Below are 24,447 nucleotides of genomic sequence, written 5' to 3'. Positions count from 1 at the left end.
GTAGAATGTAAAAAGCAAACTAAAAACAATCTATATGAGAACCGAGCAGCGAATTTTTTTTTTCCAAACAGGTTTACACACGGCAGTAAAATTTTGGCTCATGATTGGCTTTAGTAATCGAGTTTTGGTAATCAAAACCTACATCATTACATTGAAAGTCAATAGTTATAATTAGAGAGGAACACAGAATTCCAAAAATTTATTCAAAATGGCTTTAATTAATGAGTTTTAAGTGAGCGCCTCTTACGTTTAAACATCACTTTTTGAATGATAACATCAGTTTTGTTACGTTATTTAGAATTTTGTGTTCCTTTCTAATTATAACTATTGATTTCTAATGTAATGATGTGAGTTTTGGTTTACTAAAACTCAATTACTAACGCCAATCATGAGCCAAAATTTTACTGCCGTATGTAAACCTGTTTGGGAAAAAGAAATTCGCAGCCAGCCGGGCAACTTCTTTTTCATTTGAAAAAAAGGGTCATCTCTCTAGAATCTGACAATAAACTGAATGAACACCGAAAATGAACATAGAGATTATCTCAACGGCGTTAAATGATGCACCAAAATAAATTCCGCATATAGAAAATATTGCTAGAGAAAGTAAAGTGATGAGATGTTCTCAAGCCGAGTTGTTGAACTCGAGTTGCTGTTGAAAGAACTCGGCTTGGGTTTTGGTGAACTCGAGTTGTACAACTCGAGTTGTACAACTCGAGTTGCAGAACTCGAGTTGTACAACTCGAGTTTGTAAATATAACTCGAGTTGTACAACTCGAGTTATATTTACAAACTCGAGTTGTACAACTCGAGTTCTGCAACTCGAGTTGTACAACTCGAGTTGCAAACTCGGCACAGTATAATTCTAATAATTCGCTATTAGTTCTAGTTTTACAGTACTCACATAGTTTAATTTCTCTTTGCTAACGGGTGCCTCTTTATGTACCATCGTTAATATAACGATATCTACGGTTATGCTACCGTAATACCAATATATTGCACCTTACTTTTGAAAAGTCGTGTTGCGCGTTCACAACGCGAGGCACTGTAAGGCGCCATAGTAAATCCCTAAACCATAAACTATCTTGGAACAGAGTATCTACTGTATAAATATTGCTTTCACTATGAGGCATTTCAGGCTCGTATTCCCTGGGGCGGCTGGCTGGCTGAGCCGCCCCAACTTTTTAGGAACTTTCCGCGGCTAAGTACGGTCAAACTCGGATAACTCGCCCTCGGATAAAATGTAACATTTCATCTCAAACACAAGGTTAACTCAAACGGATTTGTTTGGTCTGTTCCCACGCAATGATAAATTGCTTCAGATAACTCGACCTCAACATCATTTATTCGAAAAGCTATTTGCCCAACGGATATGGAGACGGCTTTTATCGCTATAGAATATCACTTTGTGCTATTGCACTATGCCAAGCCATAGAGACAAACATCAACTTTTAGTAGTTCTTAGTTGTCATTATTATCATCAGTGGCAAAATATTCTTGTTAACGACTTTTAAAAAGGTTTGAAAACTATCAAGTTTTACCAAACATCCGCTTGGCCATGTCCCATCGAAAGCGTGGAAACCTCCGTATGAACTTAAAATAAAATCGGCAAAATTGATCTTTGTTAAAACGCTCAAAAGAAAAAGATGTCTTTTTGTGAGCGTTTTAACTGCGGTCAAGTTTTGCCTATTTTAATTTAAAAACATCTCGTCAGTCACATCACTTACAACAAAACAAATCTCAAAAAATATAAAAATGTTGATACTTTCCGATAAATTCTTTTAAAACTTCACATGAGAGGCTCAGCTGAGGCCCTACATAAGAGAAACCTGTTGGGGCTTACACCCCCCCCCCCTTCCACACCCCCAGGTGTTCATAACAAGTCGCCTAACATTAGCTGCCCCAACTTGCAACCAGTGCATACAGGCCTGAACCGCGGTCAAGTTTTGCCTATTTTAATTTAAAAACATCTCGTCTGTCACATCACTTAAAACAAAACAAATCTCAAAAAAAAGAAAAAGGTTGATACTTTCCGATAAATTTTTTTAAAACTTCACATGAGAGGCTCAGCTGAGGCTTTACATAAGAGAAACCTGTTGGGGGCTTACACCCCCCTCCCTCCACACCCCCAGGTGTTCATAACGAGTCGCCTAACATTAGCCACCCTAACTTGCCACCTGTGAATACAGGCCTGAGGCATTGAGTGGTTTCAGTTCTAAAAATAGAATGCAACTTGGTCTTTCTCACCTTATTGATATTTACTTGTACTCATCAGAACAGTAACAGACTATCTAATTATCAACTTTGCTTTCACTAGGAGACACTAAGGACAGTTTTATTACATAATATTACTGAATAATGTGGTTCTTACTAATTACTTATTGATTGCTTGTAATATTGATTTGAAATAACAAACTATCTAATTATCAGGTAATATAATAACTTCAGGTTGAGACCATCTTGATCATATAGGATTGTGGGTAACAGAGTTGTGACTATTACTAAAAATATTTTTGTTTGGATATCTCCGTATTCGAATTAGTAGTGCAGTAGCAGTAGTGAGCCATAGTCATGTGGTATGCAGTATAATTAAATTGCGTACTTTTACTAGTGAGCAGTAGTTAGTACACATGCAGTACAACTATTGTAGTTTCTAATGCGGAGTCCGTAGTATTAACGAAATGGTAACACCTACTGGTAACTACTGTACAGTGTGTAGTGCTGGATGTTATAGAAGTTTATTGTTAGCAATGACCAGTCGTGCTAGATGCATTACAACTGTGAATTTATACCAATTTTAGATCTATAGACTTTGGATGATTGTTATTGAACGATAATACTACTGAGAGTTGATAGTCATATTTTATCAGTAATAATAATGCAGTAAACTGTATTAATATTGATAAACTGTCCGACTCGGACATGTTCACCATCTTTTCAAAAAGGGCCAAAAAAACATTCGTTCTCCTTTTGCAATGCATTTGTGGTAATTTTCATGTCATTAGTTGATATACAATTTTATGATGAATAATTTGGTATCAAAATATTTTTATAAACTGTGTAGTTCATGAGTTATGACGGCTTATACTGGGCCTCGTCAAGTATCAGGTTTTACCGAATATGTAATTATACTCCGGTAAAGAAATTTATTTGGTAGCAAAAGATCTAATTGTTGTACACTTAATTATTACTCATGACAATCTCTCACACTGCACAGGACTGCTGAACATACAAGTGATGACAATTCTTGACCCACTATTCTGGAATGATATGAGAGTTGGAAAGGAAGTGAATGGAGCTTAGTAAACAGCATTTGAAAGTTTAGTACAATTCAGTAGAGACATTTGTAAACCCAGCAGCGTCAATTTATCAGCAGTACCAACTTGATACTGATGCGTAGTCTAGTCGCACTACACATGCAGTTTCAAATTAAAAAGAATACACACTCCCGGTATGCATGATTTGCTGGGTTTAAGGTAATGTGTCATGGAAGTGAATGCTCAGTCGAGCTCAGCAGGCAATTCAGGAACGCAGTTACAGTAGCAGCAATATGCGCATTAGAAAGTTGTAATGCACTGCCTTATTACACTGCAATGACGCAGTGCAGCCTGCAGTAATAAACAAGCATCTGCATTTGTTAACTCTCGAAATGGAATCCTGTAACACAATTCACACCATCAACATGTTACCTCTCCTGAAAGGAGGTAATATAAAGGGGTCGACTGTGATTGTTTCATCAGACACCGACTGTAAAACTTAGCAGTGATGGAGCGAGTAATGGCTGTGAGACACATAATGAGTGTTTGCATCTCACAGCCCTTTGTCTGTCTCACAGACATAATACTTCAATCAAGTCTTGACAACAGAGCAGTACAGTTTACTTCTGTTTATAGACAGAGAGGTGGACGGACTTGAAGGTGTTGTAGTAAATAGATGTAGTGCTTAGTAAAAGTAGTAGTTAGGATTTGACAGCTAGGATTTGACCGGCCAGTTAGATGTTGTCAACCTACCAATCTCACAAATTCCAGTTACTCAGACCAAGTTCTCTTTCCTTCATTTGTCTCAAATATCAAGAACAGATCGCATGGTAATCAGATGTTTGAGTTGTCTGCTTTTCTATACTGTGTAAAACCTTAGTAATTGGTAAATTGCCAAAAAAGAACATTGGATTGGCTCCGCCTACTGACTGATCAACAGCTCTGGGATCTTCTATTCTAGTGTGTATAGTATTTGAGGCGAATTAGTATTACGTCATTCTTGTCACCAGCGAACGGTACTACAGAAGACAAGCGGCTCTATCTGACGAAGTGTGTAGCTTGTTGTGAGCGACTGACTCTGACGAACTGTGATGCGCAAATGTTTAGACGCTGGAATCAGGAGTGAACCGCTGCTTAGCGCACAGACGTAATAGGCTGCGCACAGACGTAATAGGCTGCGCTTGTCAAATAAGAACCTTTTCTGTGGAATATCGTACAGTTGTGGACTATCCTCAGCGCGCAAACCCGCTCAACTAGACAATGACACATGGGGTTCTCACAACCCTTGTTGAACCTGTAACCAAGGTAGGTACATGTTTTACTGTAAAATAGCATTCATTAGTGACTCTAATAATTTGTATACAGACAGCACCTTTTTGGCAGCTTATTTAAGCACTTGAAAATCTGCCAAGGAAGATTGGAGACTATCAATAGCGATAATAGGCATGGTGATGTAACTCTTTTAGTAAAATCTCTTAACCAAGTCATAGTAGTAGTCAAATGGTGAATATGTTTATATCAGTAATTTGTTTCTGTAAACTTTTTCTTACTTATATTTCCCAGCATACTACAATGACAGTAAAAGGTTATTATATACACAAATCCCATTCCATATCATTGAAATGCTAGCTGTACTGAAGATGTGTAAAGTTCAAGGTCAAAGTAGTTGCTGAGTACATACTCCAGTGTTATGAACTGATTCCTTTTATTACTTTATAGCAGCAGTTGGTAGTATTTTCATATGTTCATCCGTGGCATCAGTCAGATGGACAGACATGGCTTTTATTATAAGATTTTATATCAGTTTATATTGATAAATTATTATTATATTATATTAATTAGCAAAGCTACTAAACAGAATGCCGGTAGTTCAAATCCTAAACGATGCAATCTTTTTCTCAGAGAAGGGAGTAGAGGCTGGCTTGACTCTATAATAACTAGCAGGTCAAGCAGTAGTAAATAGTAATTACTATTGTATGTTGTAGTGGACAGTACAGTAACTGTGAGATAGATGACACTGGAGAGAAGAGCACCTGCTCTGGCTAATCAATATTACTATTCGTGTTGTCTGAGGTTGGAAATGGTTCTGTTGTATTCAACAAATACATAAGCATTACAAATTGTGACACAAACCAAATGTCATAAACTCCTGTTTTTGGAAAGGGTGGCTTTTATAGATCATTGTAGAATAATTTTACTAATGATGTTGTCTTATTGATTTTATGATAACAGCGATAACAAAGATATCGTAATTCTTTCTCTTTTTGTATTTTGTCATCTGTATGCATAACTTTATTAATAAATAACAATTATCAACAATTATATTATTTTGATTAATCTTATGGGTTGGTTTTTTTTCCATAATTAGTAGTTGTATAACTAGTAATAGAACACTAATTACTAGCATCTCTTTTAATTAGATAATGCACTATTAATTTATCTAGATAACAGTTGTTATCAAATAGAGACAGTCACAGTAAGGGTGTAAAGGAGTTAGTTTGCCTAACAAAATTCATGACTTGTGACAAATTGTAAGTTTCAAACCACTTTACACCGTACAGTGTGCTCTTAAAATTTTTTTAGACATTTTAAATCCAATGAACATTGCAGCTTTTCTAACTTGAAATTTTGCATGAAACCTCGCAGCCAGCTTATCAGCTAGTATAAAATAAATGATCAACTTGTTAATCACTCTGTCTCGACAGGAAATGAGTGTTTTATCAAGTTTTGTAAACTTTGAAGGTGATGGAGAATGTCCCATCTCATCGCTGTCACAAGGCTCCATTTCTAAGTTCTGACATCAAACGGTTGTTCCATCATAAAGTTGATGGGTTTTACAAATACATCATTTTCATCGTCTTATTATTAGTGGTTAGGATTTGAGAGCAAGGACTTGACAAGCCAGTAAGAAATCTCCAGCTTACTATCTTGACAAATCCCAACTATTTAGACCCATTTCTACTTCCATGGTTTCTTAGCTCCTTGAGAAAGAACGGAACGAATAGAATCCTTGATGAGTTGTCTTTTCTCTCTGTCAAACCTGAGTTGCCCCAATTTATTGGAGAACTGCCAGAAAAAACTCAGGCCGGCCAATCAACAGTTCCGGATCTCATGTTCCAGACGTTTCTAAATACAGAAAGCAGTTAGTAGTCCTACTTTGTGGCTCTTCATGTGGGGGCCATATAAATATAAGACTAGCGGCTCTGCATGCCGGAAGATGTTGTGCAAATGGCAAGATCCGGAACTCGGAGTAAGGCGTTACCTAGTGGCCAGATGGGATAGGGCGGTGCTTATCAAATATGGACATTTGTTGTGGATACAACTGCACTGGACTAACATGGCTCTTAAAACATCACAAATGGACAGTGACACATCAGCAAATGGTATCCCTAACTCTATCTGAGGTATGTAGGAGTTATATTGCCAGGTTGGCTGCTTGGTCTTATGACTGTTTGTATGGAGGCTCATATTGATTTTTAAACAAGGTTTTTCACACGAGTTGATATTGTACAATAAATTCAATTTGATGCCTAAACTCAGTTATGCTCAACTTTTACTATATTAATTTAAATAATTCTTTATAATAGTTAAACCAATACTTTAAATTTAAAAGTGCATATAATGATAAATTTGGAGCAGACGCAACTGTCTAGGATTCAAATATTCTCAACATGGTGAGGCTACCGTAAAATCTTTATTTGAATGTCATGGTTGTCTATTTTTCAACCTTTCCCTTTAGTGCTTTATTAAAGTGACATTCAGAAAGGCCTAAAAGGTAAGGTTGTATTTTTCCGACACCTAGTCATTATGTTGAGAAGATCAATTTTACTCATTGAAATTTGAAGGTATATTTTTATTTTACAATTATATGTAACAAGGTTGTAGAAAAGCTCATTGCACTCATCGATAAGTTTTTTACAGTCCGCGGTCAAAACTGGATTTTTATATGCAAGTTACAGTAGTTACGAACATTAATCTATTTAAGCTGAGTTCAGATCACTACGATCATGCTATCAAATAATATGCTATAAATATGCAAATTTATAAGTTTAATAACAACAATAATCTCACAAATGCTGCAAATATATATCCGCAAACAAGTGACGTGAACAAACCGTAATTATAATACATGCAGCAAAAAAACTTTAATTTTAAAACAAATATTAACATTTTTAAAACAAAACTATTAGCATCTTTTGCTCGACCAATTACATTGATTGTTGCTTTCATTTAAAACCATTTTATTATCTTCTGGCTGTTCAGTACCTTCCACAGTGTTTTCTGACCTTAACTCCTTATGCACAGTTAAGCTAGTCGATAATGTACAAACAATTTTTAGCAGAGCAAAACTTTTTAGACGATGCCATTTTGAATAGAGACTTCTAGCGCAAATAAAGAGAAACCACGTGTAATAAAAATAGCCTCAAAGTATGTGGTACCACATTTTCCACTGTAAATGCGAACTTTTTCTAACATATATCGAAGTATAACTACCATATTGAAAAAAGACCTACTATTAGCCTGATACAGTTACTAATTATTTTTGTGGTGCTGCAACCAAAGTTTGTAATAAAATCATCAAAGACTTGGAGTTGAAAAATGGACTCCAATACGAACAGAAACAGCGAACGAATTAATTGTTGGTAGAATCGAGTCATTATCAGTACGGTTTTGTAGACACATTTTTACTGATCATTTGCAATTATGGGCTCATGAAGATTAAGAATGTCAAATAGTATCAGCCAAATAGAAGTGGCGTTCAAATACAGGTTTTATGATAGGTGTGCATTGGAGGTGGAACCGAGACACGAGACATCTCGAGTATCGACCTGCCTCGTATCGGTCTCGTCTCGACTTCACTATTGCCAAACTCGAGACAGGAAATAGAACTAAAGCGCCTGCGCACGGTTGTTAAAACATGGCTTCTTGATGTAGCAACAACTCCATATGTTGTAATGGATTGCAGGCAACTGCCTTTAAAGTTGTACCCGGTCCATTACTACCTGTTGCTATTGATTATGTTGGCCACCGAGTCTAATCATGTAGTCCGGACAACGGCCCTGTTAATATATTGTAGTTCTGTGTCCTTAAAACAGATACCGGGTCGTATCCGATATTGGATTATACCGGGATTACCCTCCGGATAATCCAATTTAATAAATAAGACTATTGCGGGTACAATGTTTGTATTTTATCGTATCGTGTCTAAACGCCAACTGCCCTTCATAGAATTCGGGCCTCCTCTATATACTACCAAATGCGGGTAAAACTTGCCCTGACACAGGGAAACGAACGAAAGGCCGTGTCGACCATGGTCCGTGTTCGGTTAACAATGACGTTATTGTTAGTTCAATATAAGAATATACATGTACATGTATATAGTAATTCATATAATGTCATGAGTACAATTTATATATAATTCACATACTACAGTTAATACACAAACAAAACTTAACATTAATGAAACGATAAGAATGAAAGTGTTATCGTGCATTCTTTTAGTTGCGGTATTTCTTTGTAGAGCGACGGCTATCGGTTTCATTACACATTGCATTAAAAAGTAAGACCTATTCAATAGATGGTAAAAATATACATGTACAAAGCAATATGTTTATAATAATTATTATCAATCAAGCTCAAAATTCTTAGAAATATATAACTTCGGTATTTTAGAGCTGTTTGTGTCACTTTTGTTTACAAAAACTACATGCATACCACTATTAAAATGTTGTAATTAAATTGTTTACACCAGGTGAAATTTCCATCTAAAAAGAGGTTTTTCAATTTTAAATATACCAAGTACGCTAGTACTTGTGTAGTGAAATCATCACCAAATGCTCATTATTTTACTGTGTCGTGTATCAAGTCTCGAATTTTTACTAGACTGTCTCGAGTCTGGTCTCGAACTTAAAAAACCTGTATCGTTCCACCTCTAGTGTGCATACACTATGTTACCTAGCCGAGCCAGCCTCAATCAAATGGCTGAGCTTATTCTCACGTAGGCAGGGTTATTGACCCCGTTGCTAGGAAGATGAACAGCTGTTGCTGGGCTCTCTGTACTAACCTGAAGGTTAGATCTAGTTAGTGCTGCACCAGCACCGAGTTTTTTGCCTAGTCGCGTTTTTTGAACTATCCTTCTTTCAAGAGCAGGCAATTTTGTCAACACACATAGTGAACTTATAATTTTTTGCAATGTGCTTCTTTCCAGAGCAGACAGTTTTGTCAACACACTGGTGAAATTATAATTCTTTGAAATTTGCTTCTTTCAAGAGCAGACAATTTTTGTCAACACACATGGTGTAGTTCTAATAGATAAAACTACTCACATTACCAAAGATAGTAGATATATGATGCTGTACTACAACAGTGTTTATAACTGTTGACAAGCATTGTCATATATGTTTCTCATTTAGTGGTACTTCGAGGGTTCTGTTTGATAATATTCAGTTGAAACAATCTGTTAAAACCTCAAGCAGTCATTTATATAGAAAAGCCAAGTTTTAGGTCCTCAGGCTATGCGATGCAAAAATATTGTGAAGATATGCAATCGTGCAGCAAACAGACTTACTATTTCATACTTACTGAGAGTTAGTAACCGGAAGACGGTCATGTTAGCAGCTATATGTACTAGTTACAGAGCACTCCCCCCCCCCCTCCTCCGTTATGGTTACCCTGTTATACGGTTTTTTGCCTTACAATTTGAAACGCGATGTTTTTTCTGCCCTGCCATATAACTGTTTATTCGCCATACGATATCAACAAAAACCTTTTCTTGAAATTAAAATTTGAAAATTGGTATGCTGAATACATCGAAAGAATTAATATGCTAATATTCTATTTGCCAATAATTTTTACCCACAATGCTTAAAGACATAGAATGCTCACTCTGTCTGAGTTCAATGCTATTAGTTATTAGTTATGGCGAAAACTAAACCGAGCACATATAGGTGATAAAACTTTATATGATGACAAAATTAATATTGTTTTGTTAATATTTTTGCATATTTTTAAGATAAAAGAAACTGTTTTCTGTTCGTAATAATTAGAAGCATTTATTTCTTGAATAACCGTGTGCGTGGAAGGCCATGGAATATGAGTTTATTATAAGACTAGGACTAAGCGTTTTAGTTCCAGCATGACTCAATCTGAAAATCGTCAGGTATGATATAAATCGCCATTACAGAATTATTTCGTTTATACGATTGGTGATTTTCAAATGGTCTATGTTCGAGATTCTTTGTTAGCTTTGTTACGAAACAATCGCGAAGCTATAATTGCGAAGGCCACATAATTGTAAGAATCTAGCGCTTTTTTAATGTTTTGTGGAATATATATTAATAAGGGAGGCTGTGATGTTGATAAACTATTTTCTCGAGTTTATGAAATAACTTATAGCCCGCAGTTTAGTATATTATTGTTACTAATAAAACATATAATAGAACATTTATCGAGAATGGTACTAAAATATGTTAGGGAAGAGACGAACACATCAGATTCATAAGTCCTAGGCATATTGATCCAACCATCTTCTAGAAGGTTCTGTTGATAGCACAAGCTACTTAAAATTAATTAGTTGTTTGTTTCACAGCTATGAAGTTGGTATTATTGATTTGTGAGTGTCTACCTGTTGTTGGTTGTCAACTAATACAGACTAGAAGACTACCAACTGTCAGTTTTCTCACACAGTGTTTTGTATGCCAAATATTTATATTTTAGTAAATTGGTGACTCAGGACTTTTGGTAGTTTTTGCGCCTTCGATTTTTACCAACTTTAGCTATACCCTGGTGCATATTTTAGAATTACCCATTTTATTGAGTTTTCTGTTAATATTTTCAATCTAATTCACTTTAGCAATAACTATTGTAAGTACACATGCTACAGTTTCACTAAATGACTGTAATTTGTGGAATAAGGAGGAAGATGAGGACTGAGGTTCCATTGCTTGTTGTTTCTGTGAATTATCTAAAAATAGACTGCTACTTGGGTCTTCTTACTTTATTGATATTTACTTGCACTCATTCAGCCGTATAACAGACTATCTAATTATCAACTTTGCTTTCACTAGGAGACACTAAGGACAGTTTTATTACATAATATTGCTTAATAATGTGGTTCTTACTAATTAGTTATTGATTGCTTGTGATATTGATTTGAAATAACAGACTATCTAATTGTTACATAATATAATAACTTCAGGTTGAGATCATCATGTTCATCTAAGATTGTATATAATACATTAATAACCATTAATATGGTATACTAGTATTATATATTAGTAATTTTTACGTATTAATTTATATCATCCATGTAATCAACATCTTAAAAAAGGATTTTTTGACTGAGGTGAATCTGACATGACAAATGTTTTAAACACGTTTTCTATCACGTCATGTTTGTGAGTTGGTGAACGGTATATTTATAACTTCATAGTGACATCTTTAACAGACTTGATTGAAATATTATAAACCCTGTACTGAGTGATGGTAATGATGAATACGTGTATCTTCAACTGTTACCTTCGGAAATAAAATCCTAGGAAATAATTGATATAAAACTCAAAGTTTCCTTGCCTAAGGGAAAGTACCCTAAAGGTAAAAGCTGTGATTATATCACTAAACACTAGCAGTACACCTCTATAACAATGGAGGGAAGCATGAGCTGCGAAATACATAACAATTGTGAAAACTTCACAATACAAGAGTGTTGTTCACTTTTGTCTATAGAATGACTTATAGACAGACTTGAAGGTGTCGTGGTAAATAGATTGAGGGGTTAGTAAAAGTCGTTTTTCGGACTTAACAGTTAGCATTTGATAGGCTAGTAGGATGTTTTCAACCCACTAACTTGACAAATCCCAACTACTTTGACCAGTTTCTCTTCCACCCTCTTGTCTGTTTTAGGATCATAAGCAGAGCAGACGCCATCAAAGATGTTCTTCTTATCCTTATTGTCCAGCTGCAAATTAATTGGTGAATTGCCAAAAAGCATTGGCTCCGCCTACTGACTAATCAAGAGCTCTGAAGCTGTATTCCTGCCTTGGGAAATATTCCAAGTGAGTTTTACTCATTCGTGTTACCAGCGCACAAGGCAATGCTGAAGGCCAGCACCTGTACCTGACGACGTCTGTAGTTAGAATGATTACTATCTTCAGCCACGCCTCTGACGAAATGTAATGCGCAAATGTTTAGAGGCTGAATCAGGAGTGAAACGCTGGTGGCGGCTTGTCAAATAAGAACATTTTCCGTGGAATATCATGAAATATCGTAGTTGTAGACTATCCTCAGCGCGCACACCCTTTCAACTAGACTCGTGATACATCAGATTATCTCAACCCTCGCTGAAACTATAACCAAGGTATGTACAGTGCCCCTTGGTTACCATGATCTTGTTGTACAGTTTTTGTTGTCTTTTTTTAAATACATGTTCTACTGTAAAATAGCATTAGTGAGACTGACAACTCATAAACGGACAACGCATTCTTGGGTAGCTTATTTAAGTCTTACCCTACAGGATGAATTTATTCGCGGAGTTATATTTCGCGAAAATTGTCTTTTCATGCATATTCGCGGATGAATTTATTCGCGGCTGAAAACTGCCACTCTCTAGGAAAAGTTAACTCTATTGCGGCTAGTAATAGATATTCCTACTCATGCGCACACCGCGTGTTCCGGTTTATACTTAGCTTTCAAATGCGAGGCGATCATGCTTCCAAATGTGAGGCGATTATGCTTTTCTACGGTAAACAATTTTTGTTGCGTCCAGAGGTTTTCACGAATATTCATCGCCTTGGAGGCCTTTGATAAGCCAACAACTTGTGGTAAGTAATTAGTTTTTTACATTAACTAAATTAGTTGAATTTTACTTTGGTTCATTGGTAAAACGCAATATTAATTTTTTTTCATCCCTACTGCTTCATTATTTGTTTTAGTGTGAGAGAGAGATTTTTCATCATACGCCGAAGAACAATGATTGCATGGGTGGTAGATGCCATTCTTAGAAGATCACCAATCATTCAGAGAGGTCTGGAAATTGAGGTTGAAGTGACTGCAGCTACTTGCGAGAAGAATATATCTGTTTATGAAAAGGAACAAAAACGCCTTTACGAGCACAAATCTTTGGCCAGCCGGCAGAACTTTGCAATAGTAAGCCACGAGGAGAGTTCTGATGATAACTTCCTTACCAGCCATGTAGTAGCGAGAGAATTGCTTCCAACACCTACCCAAGACGGTGACAGCGACAGAGCTGCTATTACCAAAATAACTAGTCAGAAAGCACCATTACACGCTAGTATTCACATATCAAGAGTACCAGTTTAATTTTATTGCTAGACAACCGCCATATGGACAAAACTGTTTATATTCACTCCATTCATCGTTTATAAAATTTTATTTGTATTTGAAATATTTTATTTGTACACTCAAGTTTGTAATAAATTATAATACATCTATACATGAAATAAAATATATGATTTGATCATGTTTGCTACAGCGATATCAAGGAGTTGTTGTCGATGAAGGGGTCTAAGTTGACTGGTTGCCTCTCTGCCAATATTCCTCCCTTGATGAATATTACTACTTGTCTCTAGTTTTCGTAATCGGAGTAGGTTGTTTCATTCTCAATCTGCAGTAAACACAAAAAGAAAAAATATTAACGAGTGTTGAGGAAGTACAAAAACAATAGCTGAAGTATTTGATGAAAGCGATCAGTTTTTGAACAAAAAATTTAACTAATGCAGTTGATTATGGAAAAACGTATCTGACTGCAAATCAAATACATACCATAATGTCCTGATCAGAATCATGATCGTCCTTGACTTCGGTATTGTAGAGATTGATGGAGTTGATTCTAATGTAAAAAGACTAGGAGAGCTTTTTTGCTATGCTGAAGCCATGCCGAATAACTTGTGAAAACCTTGAATAATTTTGTAAAGTTTGACGCAATGGCAATAAAGCTCGCAGCCTGGCGATTATTTAAAAGAAGTTTAGGAATTCGGCTACGTTTAGTACTTCTGCCTCGCGGCTATTTTTGTGATGACGCCATTCTGCATATCTTGTGACAACCCCGAATAATCTAAAGTCATAATAAGATCAAGTCGTAGCTAAATAATATAAATTTGAGTCAAGACAGTCTGCATATATGTAACTCCTATATTTCATCTTTGAGATGGTAGCTATACTGAATAAGTTAAGTTAATACCTTTAATACTGAATACCCGTTAAGTTAAAGAATTAAGTAGTTAAGTACATATTACAGTGTTAGCATGACCTCAGTCTATAATAACTAACTAGGTGATATATGACCTCAGTCTATAATAACTAAATAGGTGATACATGACCTCAGTCTATAATAACTAACTAGGTGATACATGACCTCAGTCTATAAAAACTAACTATGTGACACATGACCTCAGTCTATAATAACTAACTAGGTGATGCATGACCTCAGTCTTTAATAACCAACTAGGTGATATATGACCTCAGTCTACGATAACTAACTAGGTAACACATGACCTCAGTCTATAATAACTAACTAGGTGATACATGGCCTCAGTCTATAATAACTAACTATGTGACACATGACCTCAGTCTATAATAACTAACTAGGTGATATATGGCCTCAGTCTATAATAACTAACTAGGTGACACATGACCTCAGTCTATGATAACTAACTAGGTGACACATGACCTCAGTCTATAATAATTAACTAAGTGGCGCATGACCTGTACAACTTTTTCTTCATATGCGCGTATGTGTGTCTTACTTTCATGTTTTTGTCCAGATTTATTTAGTTTCATATAATTGAATGTTATAACCCAAGATAATAACAATGTTTTTTGTAATGCCTGCTTAGGAATATGGAAAACCTGCTACTTGCTGTCAATCTAACTGTCAATCTCTGAAGAGATCGGTAGGAGAGACATTTTTGTTGCGCTTTTTTCATACAAAAAGCTTGCTTTATGTGTAATCTAGGTGGCTACTTGAAGCTAGACTAGGAGTGTAGGAAGAAAAGCAAATGGTAACAACATGAATGCAATTAGCTTTTATGTAACACTGTTAATGTTAAATATAGTTATAAAATAGAAATATGCCTTCAAATTCAAAATGAAGTAAAGATTTGAAAGCTCTAACAATTTGTATAGTAAGGGAGACACTATAACACCATAACAGGTTAATTGCAAGATATAGTTATTAACTGGTAAAGATATTTCACGGTTTCCCAATGCAAATTTATTCAGATATCTCTAACAAGTTCGAGGTAAGTTGGCAGATTTATTGCATCCAAAACGTTTAATGGTGTTCCGCTCGAAGGAGAGTGCAAAATATAGGCGACATTCGCTTCACCCGTGAAAGGGTTACTGAAATTGATCTTCCCAAAATTCTGACGAGCCATTTGAAAAAAAAACAATCTCAGCCTTTAATTGAATGCCACCTCCAGTTGACTGCCCCTATAGAGTAAGGTTTAAAAACTAGAGAGCCCTTGCGTTCAAATAGAGGTTTTACGGTATTCTGGCATAATAAATGCTAATTGTGAGTTGTGTTCCCTTTGTTTTGCTTTCCCATTTAGAAAGCAACTCTTAATGTTTCAATATTAATAGACTAATTATTTGTAATCTGGTCCTTAATCCGGTTTTGTGTTTACAAGCTCATTGTAAATATAATCTACACGCATTCTAAACAGCTTCTGCTATGCATTCAAAATATTATGTAAAAAAACTTGTACATATTTGTTAATATTTTTGTATATTTTAATTTAAAAATAAAATGTTTTGTTTTTGTGATAATTAAAAGCATTTATTTCATGAATGAGCTTTGAAAAACATTGAGTCAGTTTATTATAAGACAAAAGGGTTCATGCAATGTGGTTCCAGTATGAGTATGAATGTATGAGTTCTTACTCATAATTCTCGCCATCAGCATTTCTGCTGCTACTGATGCTGCTTTCTTGCAGTGAGCATGTGCAAAGCTTTCTTTAACACAGCTTTGCTGTGATACCAGCACATCTGTTCCCTCGGCAGCTGGTTTTTGGCCCCACATAGAATTTGATTTTCTTCATGTAATAGTTGTCGATCACAAAATCCACACAAGCAGCCTTTTACTTCTTAGCATGAGCAATAAACACATAAATAATTGTATCAGCAAATTGTCTGAATAATGAAGGATTAACGCTGGTAGGCAGAGCTTGGATATGTGCCATAGCATCCACAATAATGGTCCCACATCCTCAATAGCTTGGAGCCACTGCATTTAGGGTAGTTCGATCATGTCTGCCATAGATATGAGCTGGTCCTCTAAACAGGTTTCTTACTCAGTTGTTCTCAGGTGACCTGGGCGGAAATATCTAAAAACTACAGTTAGAGGCGCAGCTCTCTGCTTGTCCCTTTACATAAAAAGTTCCAAGGTACTACAGGTAAAGGTTGAACAATCTTCTTAATTGATTGTGTTGAAGCAATACTGATCAATATTTTCACTATGTACGCAGTCGTGTATGTAACACGATGCAGATAAACACGCCATTACACCATGGTGATAATAACAAGGTGTATCATGAGTAGCAGGTTTCTGATGATTTTCATGTGGCTAAATAAATGATAGGACAAGATTGACTGGGAAAATAACTATCAGATAGTCGCTTAAGACCAATCAACCAGAATGAATACATGATGGTTTTTCCATTTGACAAACTATGGCAAGACTGAAGGCCTATGCACACTATCGCTCAAATCAGGGTTTACCTGTACGATAGACAGCAATGATTAGCTGTCGATGTCATCACTAACGATAAGGTGTACACACTAGTGCTGGGCACGGGTAGTGATACTCGTTGAACTCGCGGGTTTATCTTCTCTCGAGTATCGGGTAATAGATATTTCGAGTATTCCGGTCCTTCGGGTTCGGGTTTTGACATTCAAGTTCGGGTTTTGGTACACGGATCCGTCGGGTAGTGTTAACAAAAACTCGGTCTATTGCACCCTGCGTTCTTAGTCTGGGACCACAGGGCATTTCTGTGTCATCTTTGCTAAGGAGGCATGACAATGGGGTTTAACGAGTCTTTAATTTAATAGATATAATAAAACATACCATACCTTATTTACTATACCTACTAGAAATATTGTAGTCAAGCCGTGATTACTTGTCATTAAAAGGTGAGAAGAAATACTTACATCAAAATTTATTTGCGCATATAGCCAAATCGGCTTCGTAAACAAATCTATGCCTTTTTTAATACGGCGCTTGTTCGCTATCACCGATAACACATAGGTCCTTAGTCTGTTTCCGCTATCGCCTTGTTAGAAACGGTAAAAGCTAGTTCCCATCAGAAAAGTCGTGCGCTCTAGGTCTGCGGTATATACGGTAGTTTTTCTTTCCCATCAGAAAAGTCTCTTTTCCGCTTTAACTCGCTACAACCCACGAACATATTCCTTTCTCATCCCCACGCCATGAGTACTCGGTTGAGAAAATAATAAACAACGATTGTTTATTGAAAATTCATAGTGCATCATTTTCATTAATGGGTTAATTTTCTATCCGAGATGAGGCCACATGTACTGGAATATCTTAAATCAAGTTCAAGGATGCCCTTCCTGACAGATCTAATAGAAGATATTAGCCTAAAGACCTTGACATTGCCAATCACAAGCTCTTCCATGATGTTAGTATTGAATTTAAGTAGTATTCATTCCACAACTGAGATTATCATTGGATGTTTTCATGGAGTTTTCTTGACAGTACCTAAAAACCATGTGATCGATAATTTTCTTTCTGAATGTGCTCATGACCGAATTAATTTGTACTGATAATAACTAGGCCTAATATATGTACGGTGTATGTAGATTTTTACCAGTTACCATCGTCCTTATAGGGGTAGCAGCAGTGACCAAGATAACTGTGCCACTCTGGTAGAAAGCTGGTTAAAGAGACAGTGAAGGTCAGTTTCACTTCAGACTATGTAAGAGGCTCACAGCGCTTTCTGTTTGTGCACCACACCAGACCAACGTCATCTACTGAAGCGCTATGGTGATGAGCTACCGTACAGGATGAAAATATTCGTCGGTCATAAAAATTCGCGATTTCGTGAACAGTAATTCCACGAGTTATGAAATTCCGTGAATAATTAGTTCTATTTTTAATCACAAGAGAGAATAACTACTGCATCAAATTGAAAACTAGTCGCTAGGCTAGTTTTTAAACATAAATACTAAACGTAGTTGAGTTCCGAAACATTTTTAAAATCATTGCCTGGGCTTTGAGCTAACACCATTGCCAATGCATCACATTTATTTACAAAATTATTCAAGGTTGTCACAAGATATGCAGAATAGTTTCATAGCGAAAATAGCCACTAGGCAGAAGTACTAAACGTAGCCGAGTTCCAAAACTTCTTTAAATTCATCGCCAGGCTTCGAGCTTCATTGCCATTGCAGCAAACTTTACAAAATTATTCAAGGTTTTCACAAGTTATTCGGCATGGCTTCATCATCGCTAAAAAACTCTCCTAGTCTTTTTACATCGAAATCAACTCCATCAATCTCTAATACCGAAGTTGAGGACGACCATGATTCTGATCAGGACATTATGGTATGTATTTGATTTGTAGTGCAGATACATTTTTCCATAATTTACTGCATTAGTTAATACTTTTGTTTAAAAACTGATCGTTTTCATTAAATACTTCAGCTTTTGTTTTTGTACTTGCTAGACACTTATTAATATTTTTTTCTTTTTTGTGTTTACTGCAGATTGAGAATGAAACAACCTACTCCAATTACGAAAACTAGAGACAAGTAGTAATATTCATCAATGCAGGAATATTGGCAGAGAAGCAACCAGTCAACTTAGACCCCTTCATCGACAACAACTCCTTGATATCGCTGCAGCAAACATGATTAAATTATATATTTTATTTCATGTATAAATATATTATAATTTATTACAAACTTGAGTGCACAAATAAAATATTTCAAATACAAATAAACTTTTACAAATGATGAATTGAGTAAATATAAACAGTTTAGTCATTATGGCGGTTATCTGGCAATAAAATTAAACTGGTACTCTTGATAGGTGAATACTAGCGTGCAATGGTGCTCTCTGACTAGTTATGTTGGTAATAGCAGCTCTGTCACTGCATGTCTTGGGTAGTTGTTAAAGGCGATTCCCTCGCAACTACATGACTGGTAAGGAAGTTATCATCAGAACTCTCCTCGTGGCTTACTATTGTAAAGTTCTGCCGGTTGGCCAAAGATTTGTGTTCGTAAAGGCGTTTTTGTTCTTTTTTAAAACAGATATATTCTCCTCGTTAGCAGCTGCGGCCACTTCTACCTCAATTTCAAGACCTCCCTGAATGATTGGTGATCTTCTAAGAATGACATCTACCACCCTTGAAATCATTGTTCTTCCGTGTATGATGAAAAATCTCTCTCTCACACTAAAACAAATAATGAAGCAGTAGGGATGGAAAAAATAAATATTGCGTTTTACCGAAGAACTAAAGTAAAATTCAACTAATTTAATAAATGTGAAAAACTCATTACTTGCCACAAATTGTTGGTTCATCAAAGGCCTCCAAATCTATGAATATTCGTGAAAACCTCTGAACACAGCAAATAATTTATAGCTTAGCACGATCGACCCGTATACGGGTCGATCGATTAAGCCACCAGGAGAGTATGGTTTGGTTTCCTATTTAGCTTACAACTATAGTTGTAAGCTAAATAGGAAACCAAACGCGCAATGCGCACAACCGCGCATGCGTAAGGTTAACTCTATTGCTATACGTAATAGAGTTAACTTTTCCTAGGGAGTGGCAGTTTTCAGCCGCGAATAAATTCATCCGCGAATATGCATGAAAAGACAATTTTCGCGAAATATAACTCCGCGAATAAATTCATCCTGTACGGTATGTTGTTTGGATGCGACATATAAGACAACTGTAAGATTTTGCTGTATATCTCTTCTTCGTTGTGGTGAAAACCAATGCTGGCTGCTAGGTAATACAGTCATATGTCAGTCTTCTAACTAGTAAATATTGAAGTGGGTTGATCGTGAAGTGGTAACTGATCGTATTAACGTCTTGTTTCTTCTGATGGTTCACATTGTCTAAAGCCAAATTTCCACCTTTATTGCAGCATCTCGATGAGGCCACTCTATTTTGTGATGAAATGTACTTGTGTCAAAATTGATATCTCACTACACGCATACTAGTTGTACATCTTCAACAATGAAGAAAGCTTTTCAATTTTACACAGGTTGCTGCTACATTAGTAACAATGGACGAGACTCGAGGAGCTATTCAGGAAGCTTTCAGTATCGGGAAGAAATGGAATCCAGTATGATCGCCAAGGTCCTAGATCATAGATTATGCTCAGGCAGTGATGTCTGCTCTTGAACACCTCTTTCCAGGTAATAACCTTTTTTTAATGCATCTCTAAACTATAATGACTCAGCTAAAAGGAAAAAGCTTAGTGATAGGTGTATGTGTAGATGTAGGTATGCAGATTGTCAAGATATGCATGTACTGTATATGTACTTTTAGAAGAATGTCAAGTTGCGCTGATTTTTAGAAAAATGGTACGTCGGGCTGTCAGTGTTGTGACATATACTATTGTAGGTCTGAGACTCACTAATGTGGCATCACACTTCATAAACCAATATCAAAAAATGATCAAGTAAATAATAAAATGACCTAAATGAATACATTTCAAGTTTCCGATACATGCTCTTGAACTTTTTTAGAAAGCAAAGTTCTACTGTGTGCATTCCATCGTGAGCAGGCCTGGGACAGACAGTTGAAAAGAAGAGACAATGAAATCGGAGAAGAACGGCAGATCATACTCGCATCACCAAGGAAAATTGCACAGTCTAGGTTTGTCTCCTCATGTCCTATGTACACAATAAATCTGGATCTAATAAAATAATAGCAGTGTATGAGGTTCGGGCTCATGTCCCATGTACTTTTTGTGTAAAAGTATACAAGAGTTGATTTTAGTACATCTAGTTGTTTTTTTCATATTTCAGAACGGAGCAGTATGTGTCATCAAGGCAGCTTTAGAGGGGTGGGCAAACTGGTGGGCAAATTCCAAATCCCTCAAGATACAAGAGTACTTCCTAAACCAGTGGATGAGTGAGGATATGCCCAAGGTAGAATTATAGAAAAAAATTGAAAATTCACATCAGCTTTTTGTATCAGTAATTGACATAATTAATGTTGCTGTATTTTAATTAACAGTATAATTGAAATGTTTCAAAAGGTTTTGAGCATGCGCCGCTTCTTATTTTCGAATTTTCTGTCCACATACAATATAACATAATTCGTTGAGATCCTTTGGGTCTAAGACAATGTTGAGGAATAGCCTCCATACAGACAAGCCTCCATACAGACAAGCTCAATAAATTATTTTGATCTGAAGTTTATATCAGTTCATTTATGTATTATTGTAGAAGCGGATGGAGTGTTATAGGCATGATAGATTCCTGTTTAGTGTACGCACCAACAACGGCATCGAACACATCAACAAACGTTTCAAGCAGAACTTTTCACACTACAAGACCAACAACGGTCTCACCAGGGTGCTCCACATAATCGTGACTCACTTCACACACTTTCTCTTCGACAGGTACTATGCTCAAATTGAATTTGATTGGTGCTACATTAAAATTTCTATCATCGGCTTTTCTATCATTCTGTTAGCAAGCCAAGCTGTGTTCATTTTAGATATTCTGCACATGTCGAAGGCCTCATGACAACATCGATTTGGGCTCGCCTGCAGAGAGATGATATTGTGTGGCAGTTGCAATGAGTGGTTTCACCGCCGGTGCATAATTATGAAACGTACAGATTTTGACCATTTCACTATTGCTCTAGATCATGAATGGCGATGTAGAAGGTGTGATCCTTTAGGCTAGGTTTTTTATTTACATACATGATGCATGATCTACGTTATGGCATATGTATAAAGATGTATCAACTTGTTGTATATAGTCATGATGAAGTTTTAATTCTGCTTGTGTCAACAGGTATTGTTTGTTTATATTTTGTAACATCTCATTTGTGTGATAAGGGAGGTGATTTTTTTCTCTTTCCATCACGGCTGATAAGCACCAGAGACCATCAGTGCGGTATGTCTAATACTTTTGTGAGAGATATACCAATACTTGTTTATAGATTTATTCATATTTCAATTTCAAGCTTTTTTATGAGTGAGATAGTGAATGATCCCTTCCTCTTCATATATAAGACAATGTAAATATAACACAGATCTTGCGTCAGTTACGCTTGCCTAACATGCATATTCAATTTAAAGTAATTGATTTCGCATATATGCAAACAAAAAAACATTTGTAGATACTGTCTATTAAGAAGATGTATAGTTGTTGATAACGATATCATAGGTCCCAGGTGCTCACTCAACCTCTTGTTCGTCTCATGAGCCACAATATCTCATCTGCAACACAGTTAAAAATATATATTCTATATGACACAACGGAGCATAAGTTTACTGAGTGAAGCAGATGCCAAGATTACGCCGAAAAAACAAAAAGTAGGAATTCATTTCCTATATTAACAAAATATATATAATTTAGGCAAGAATAACAGACCAGTCTGATGCATGTAGAAAATTAGCATTGCTATAATTGACATCTATCGTGAGTGCAGTACGCCATCCCCTTATACGCAAAGATACCTCTATGTCACTCACTTGAACTTTGTATGGCTATTTCTTCCTTATATGTTGATATCTTGGCCATGTTTGCATAACATTATCTTTAAAACAACAATAGTACTTAGGATCTTTCCAATGGAACGCCTTGACCTCTTTGCAAAACTCTGTACTGAAAAGGTTGATCAAACAAAAAATTAGAGCACCGCAAACAAGCAAAGTTTGTTTATATATAAACCTTTATATATATAATATATATAAACCTTTACATATATATATAATATATATATACATACTTTGTGTCATCTTTCAAGGGTCCAATGATTCATTCAATATTAGTATCTAAACTAAAAAACCTAGTGTAATATCACTAAATAAAAACGGAAAGCTGATCAATCACACTTGCTATACATGCTATAAAATATGTAACTCAAGACTCAATGCTAGCCTGCGTAGGCCTGATTGACCATTATATATATATGTATGTGTATATACATTTAAACTGGTTTAAATGTATATACACATATAAATGTAACATGTTTTAACTTGTAATTAACCACAGTCTCAGAGCATACCGGCATTGAGTAGGACAGTAAAGCTCTCGTCTGGCTACTTGACCACATATTTCACCATGTGTCTCAGCTCATATTCTTTTATGTATTTTTGGAGATCACCTGAATTGCCGAATGCGCATACAGTATACACCGTAATGGAGTAGCCACCGTCTTTAAGCTGTAAATAAACAGAATGAGTACTGTAACAGAATTTTAGGCTGCTACTAAGAAAGATCTAGGCCTACTGCATATCTACTGACCCATGCCATCTTGTTTTAAAGGGTGATGCCGACAGGAAAAAAGGCACAAAGTACAGCTGCGGTTGTTTCAAGTAAATTAGTAATGTTATGCACGGTATAAATATGATACACTGTACTCACTTGTAGCTAGTAATCATATTATTCCTTGTTTTGGCTAGACCTGTGATAATTATGATTGACTGAGATTTAAGCTAACCTTCCGTCTTAATAAATCTAGGCAGTCACAATCAACAATTTTCCATCACATTCAACTTCTCACACAACAAATGACAATACTAACAAAGAGATAAAGGGTTGGGAGTTTGGGATATTAACGCAAATATATCGTAATAAAATAATTCTTGTGGTAAATAGGCCTAATAAACAAGAACACACAGAAAAACCAGCCCACCACGAAAGGAGAACACAAAGTTCAATAACAATGATGCCGAACTTTGTGTTCTTTTTCTGGAATGTACTAGCCTGTACACAAGCCAAACAGGGGTTTATATACAGGTTAGTGATGCACAGGTTGTTGTGGTTGTTTCATCAATTTACAACAAGACTCCACTCAGCAACTACTCACCTCAGGTTGAGCTAGCAACAAAATGAAGATGATGCACTATTCCAAACAGATCATGGTTATTCATTTTCTCAAACAATTACACACAAGAAAGGAGTGAAAAAATAAAGCGGGTTATTGCGAGTGTTTTATAAGCAATCACCACGTCTTCACTAGCT

At 36.1% G+C, this 24,447-nt stretch overlaps 1 protein-coding gene across 1 annotated transcript; it reads left to right on the top strand.

The window, feature by feature from the left end:
- The first annotated feature begins 18,720 nt into the window (after positions 1-18,720).
- On the top strand, positions 18,721-22,067 carry LOC137390421 (uncharacterized). The gene is made up of 6 exons (XM_068076753.1): positions 18,721-18,831; positions 20,502-20,582; positions 21,027-21,118; positions 21,222-21,393; positions 21,694-21,869; positions 21,968-22,067. Exons 1-6 carry the CDS (start codon positions 18,721-18,723, stop codon positions 22,050-22,052), a joined length of 717 nt encoding a protein of 238 aa, XP_067932854.1. The 3' UTR covers positions 22,053-22,067.
- The last annotated feature ends 2,380 nt before the right edge of the window (positions 22,068-24,447 follow it).

Source organism: Watersipora subatra, chromosome 3, assembly GCF_963576615.1.
Source record: "Watersipora subatra chromosome 3, tzWatSuba1.1, whole genome shotgun sequence".
NCBI lineage: Eukaryota > Metazoa > Bryozoa > Gymnolaemata > Cheilostomatida > Watersiporidae > Watersipora > Watersipora subatra.
The sequence above is the reverse complement of the archived record's forward strand: the minus strand, read 5'-3'. Positions and strand labels throughout refer to the sequence as shown.

Bases quoted from the DNA above. Each gene is read 5' to 3' on its own strand.
- LOC137390421 (XM_068076753.1), top strand. From the start codon at position 18,721: ATGGCTTCATCATCGCTAAAAAACTCTCCTAGTCTTTTTACATCGAAA. The intron at 21,394-21,693 runs GTAGAATTATAG...GTATTATTGTAG, and splicing joins TGAGTGAGGATATGCCCAAG to AAGCGGATGGAGTGTTATAG. The intron at 21,870-21,967 runs GTACTATGCTCA...TGTTCATTTTAG, and splicing joins ACACACTTTCTCTTCGACAG to ATATTCTGCACATGTCGAAG.